This window comes from Carex rostrata, chromosome 9, assembly GCF_964058835.1.
Source record: "Carex rostrata chromosome 9, lpCarRost1.2, whole genome shotgun sequence".
Lineage (NCBI taxonomy): Eukaryota > Viridiplantae > Streptophyta > Magnoliopsida > Poales > Cyperaceae > Carex > Carex rostrata.
In genome coordinates, this window is record NC_135926.1 from 7,025,496 (window position 1) to 7,029,490 (window position 3,995).

The window sequence follows — 3,995 nt, forward strand, 5'->3', positions numbered from 1 at the left end:
AATGTTCTCCACGCATTCCTTTTTTTTTATTTTCATTTTCTTTAGTCTTATCCTATCCCCATATCCGTCTTGTATATAAGCATCTCTATCTCCCCTTAAACTTAGCTGTATGAAGCTTGAAACAAATATTAAAAAGCTCGAAACCACAACCGAAAATTAAAATAAAATATATAAGCGAAGATATCGATCCGTGTAGAAGAGATTCTTAAAAGTTGTTTGGAAGAGATGAAGGACGATTGCGAGCATGTATTAAATGGCGGTGATCGAGCAGAGGCTTCTGACATTTCTTCTTTTTCTGGTGATTCTAATGACTCGATTTCTTCGTCTTCGTCGGATTTGACGGACGATGCGAGTTCAGGTAGTCCGAAATCAGCTTCTCCAAAGAGAAAGGAGTCGGAGTTGGATGCGAACGGGGAGGTCTTTCAGTTTTCTTCTCTCATGGCCGATTTGCCAATTAGGTATTTTTCTTTTCATTTTGAATTCTATTTTGTTTGTTTTCTTCTATAAGAAAGTTATAAGAAGAAGCTGTTTTCCTTGAGCAGACAATTATTTGTAAAGAATTTGTTTTGCTTTGTAGTGAAATCCGTCGGAAGCAGTATGGATTTTCTTGATTTTAAAAAAATAATTTTGCCTTGATTTTTCTTGAGGTATAAATGAGGCGGAGCATAATTTTCTTTTAAAATAATAAAAAAACGAAAAATAATAAAAAGAGTATAACAGTTTTTTTTTTATGGCAAAGGCTTCTATAGACATAAGGATCTATTTGTAAAATGAACATATTTTTATTTGCAAAGTTCAAACAGTCGGTCCGAACCGTTCATCTTGTTCTCCATATTAATATGTGATTGGAGATCATATTTTATATTTTTCTGAATTTTTTATTATTTATTAAGATGGGTACAAAAAATATCAAATTCAGACCATTGAATTTTGTACCATCTTAATAAATAGTAAAAAAATTCAGGAAAATGTAAAATTTGGTCTCCAAGTACATATTAATATGGAGAACAAGATGAACGGTTAGGATTAACTGTTTGAACTTTAAAAATAAAAATGTGTTCATTTTACAAATAGATCCTTATATTCATAATAGAAGCATCACTCTTTTTTTATTCCCTTTGACCGCCATATTTGATCCTGCCGAGTGCTAATAGCGGAAATAGTTTTTAGTTCTCAACTCTCAAGTCTCAAGTATAAATTTTGGAATCCTTATCTCAGTGGAAAAATAAATGTTCAAATTAAAAAAGAAAATGGAATATGTAACTTTTGATAAATTTTTAAGAGTGCAAAGCTAATAAATCTACGAATTTTGTGCAGACGAAGTCTCTCCAAGTTCTACCAAGGGAAGTCACAATCCTTCACATGCATTTTTGAAGCCAGATGCATAGAAGATTTAGCAAAAAAGGAATCTCCTTACGCAAAAAAAATTAAATCATGCAAGAGTTATGCTGGTTTGGAGAAGCAAAATTTTATTCCAGGCCCCTACAACAAAACAATTGCAAAGAAGTCCCCCAGGGGAAACTCATGTGCTTCATTAATTTCCAGGAGAAATAGCAATGCCTTTTTCAGCAGTGGCAAACCACCTGTACCCGTATATAGGTCATAGGAGATGATGATTTATTTTATTGAATCTCTCATTTATTATTGGGAAAAATTAAATTATTCGCCGAAATTGATGTAATTCTTTTTTAAACATTTTGTAATATAAAAAAAATCTTGCGCACTAATCTTTTGCATGGAAAAAAAAATGTAGAGTTCAAGTTCTAGATTGCTTATCCTTAGATAAAAGAATATATAACAAAAGCCATGCGCACTAATTCTGATACCTAACAAATAACAACGCCGGCAGACACATTTAATTCTTATTGATCCAAGTAATTTAATCATCACTAAGAAGAAAAAAACATTATCTAAGAAGAAATACTAAATTATTTTATTCAACGATAACACAGTTTCAACTTTCGAGTGATGCCGAACAGACAACTGTCCTGTTCTAACGGTTTATATCGTATCGGTAATATCTTCTTAGCTTTTTGCATATTTTCTCAACCTTTCTAGTCATTTAATTATTATAAGTATCACTCTTTAATGCAGATTAAATTCACTTTTTAATTTAATTTAATTTAAAATATTAATTATTACTAGACACTATTTATGAATTAAGTCTTGTTAATCATGATTATAATTAATACAACACTATATAAATTCTTCAAGTTAAAATTTAACCCAACTCTTGCGAAAGCTATAAATTAAGCGCGTTGCTTATCTTTTTTTTTTTTTGAAAGCTTGACTGATGCAGTCAAGACTGTCAAGCGCGTTGCTTATCAGTTGTCACATCTCAAGTTCTGAACCATTGCGGACCTTTTACTTATTATTTGCTTCGGCAATGACTAATATGCACCTTTTTTTTTTTTTTTTTTTTTTTTTTTGTGGCAATGACTAATGTGGACCTTTAGCTCAGCTAGCTCTACTTGGATACAAGTCCGAGGTGCATGTATCTTTCGGGATAATGAAAATCGGATCATTACTCTAAAAAAAAAAAAAAAAAAAAAAAAAAATCGGATCCATCTCTAAAGTCTAAAGTCTAAAGTCTAAACCACCATTTCTTACAGGGGAGGATCTACATTCATCCGTACAGGTGCTAAGCCACCTTATGATTTTAAAATTTTAGTTATGTATATTGAAATTGAATTGAATTTTTTTTTTTTTTTAGAACTTTTTATATAGCCTAGCCCCCCTCATAAAATATCACATGTCTACTTGTAGCCTAGTGGTTAGAGCTTAGTTTGTGGTTGTGGAGAGCTTAGGTTCAATTCCCATCAACAAGATATTGTTCATTTTAAATTTTAACACCACCTATTATGAATTTCTAGTTCCGCACCTGATTTCTTATCACTGTCTTTTTTTCTTTTTTTTTGTTTGAAAGTCCGTAGGTGATTTCATTGATCCAATGATATACAAGATAGTTATGTTGAGAAAAAGAAGATTTGCCTCAGAGATTCATTATAGGCATATTTAGGAAGAAATCTACTAGCATAAATAATATAGTTGTTAGGTTATATTTAGTACCTAGTACAATTTCATCAATTAGGCAACAATCCACAAGAATTCAGAAATTTGTATTTTAGGAAAATAGCCAACGGCTAATAGGATTTTTGGGTTATATATACTCATGTACAGAGAGCTTTGTAAATTAGAACAAATTAATATAATTCATTCCTCATTTCAAAAAACTTCATGGTATCAGAGCAACACAATCTGTACCAGTAACCGATAAAGAACAAAATTCCGCAACAACAAACCAATAACAATAACAGAGCAAGCATGACAGAATCAGCAACCAAAGAAGTATCAACCATGATTGATGCCAATACCTCCTTGAAGCTAACTCCCATGCTACTCAATGGTAAAAATTACCAATTATGGTCCAAATGGGCAATAATTTCTCTCAAAGGCAAAGGCAAATACGGGCACGTCACAGGCGACAAGAATAAACTAGCAACAAACCCAGAAGAATGGGAGATTCATGACAACCTGATAATGTCATGGCTCCTAAACTCCATGGAGCCACAAATTAGTGAACTTTTCATGATTGGTGCCGAAACTTCAGCAAAGCTGTGGACCGAGATCCGAAAAATGTATAGTAAACAAAATAATTTCGCCCATATTTTTCAAATCAAACACGATACTGCTCAAATTAAACAAAACCAGAGATCAATCACACAATACTTTGGGGCAATGAAAGAAAAATGGGATGAATTAGACATCCACCAACCAGATACCATAGATCCATAAAAAATCAGAGAAAGAAAAAACCAAGAGTGAGTCTATGGTACTATGCATATTACGATTTGGCATCGTGCTACAGCTCTATATTTGAGTTTTCAAATCCTAACGGTCAATCCAAACCGTTCATCTTGTTCTTCATATTAATATGTGTTTGGAGACCAAATTTTACCTTTTTTGAAATTTTTTTACTATTTATTTAGATTTAT

General features: G+C 32.1%; 2 protein-coding genes across 2 annotated transcripts; both read left to right on the forward strand.

Annotated features, from left to right (window-relative positions):
* Positions 1-1,687, forward strand: LOC144559144 (protein OXIDATIVE STRESS 3-like). The gene is made up of 2 exons (XM_078308115.1): positions 1-458; positions 1,318-1,687. The coding sequence occupies exons 1-2, from the start codon at positions 226-228 to the stop codon at positions 1,604-1,606; spliced, it is 522 nt and encodes a 173-aa protein (XP_078164241.1). The 5' UTR covers positions 1-225; the 3' UTR covers positions 1,607-1,687.
* A 1,637-nt stretch (positions 1,688-3,324) lies between these two features.
* LOC144559922 (uncharacterized) lies at positions 3,325-3,795 on the forward strand. The gene has a single exon (XM_078309090.1). The coding sequence runs from the start codon at positions 3,325-3,327 to the stop codon at positions 3,793-3,795; it is 471 nt and encodes a 156-aa protein (XP_078165216.1).
* Positions 3,796-3,995: the final 200 nt, after the last annotated feature.

Coding starts and splice junctions, on each gene's coding strand:
- LOC144559144 (XM_078308115.1), top strand. CDS start 226: ATGAAGGACGATTGCGAGCATGTATTAAATGGCGGTGATCGAGCAGAG. Junction 459..1,317: donor ATGGCCGATTTGCCAATTAG/GTATTTTTCTTT, acceptor AATTTTGTGCAG/ACGAAGTCTCTCCAAGTTCT.
- LOC144559922 (XM_078309090.1), top strand. CDS start 3,325: ATGACAGAATCAGCAACCAAAGAAGTATCAACCATGATTGATGCCAAT.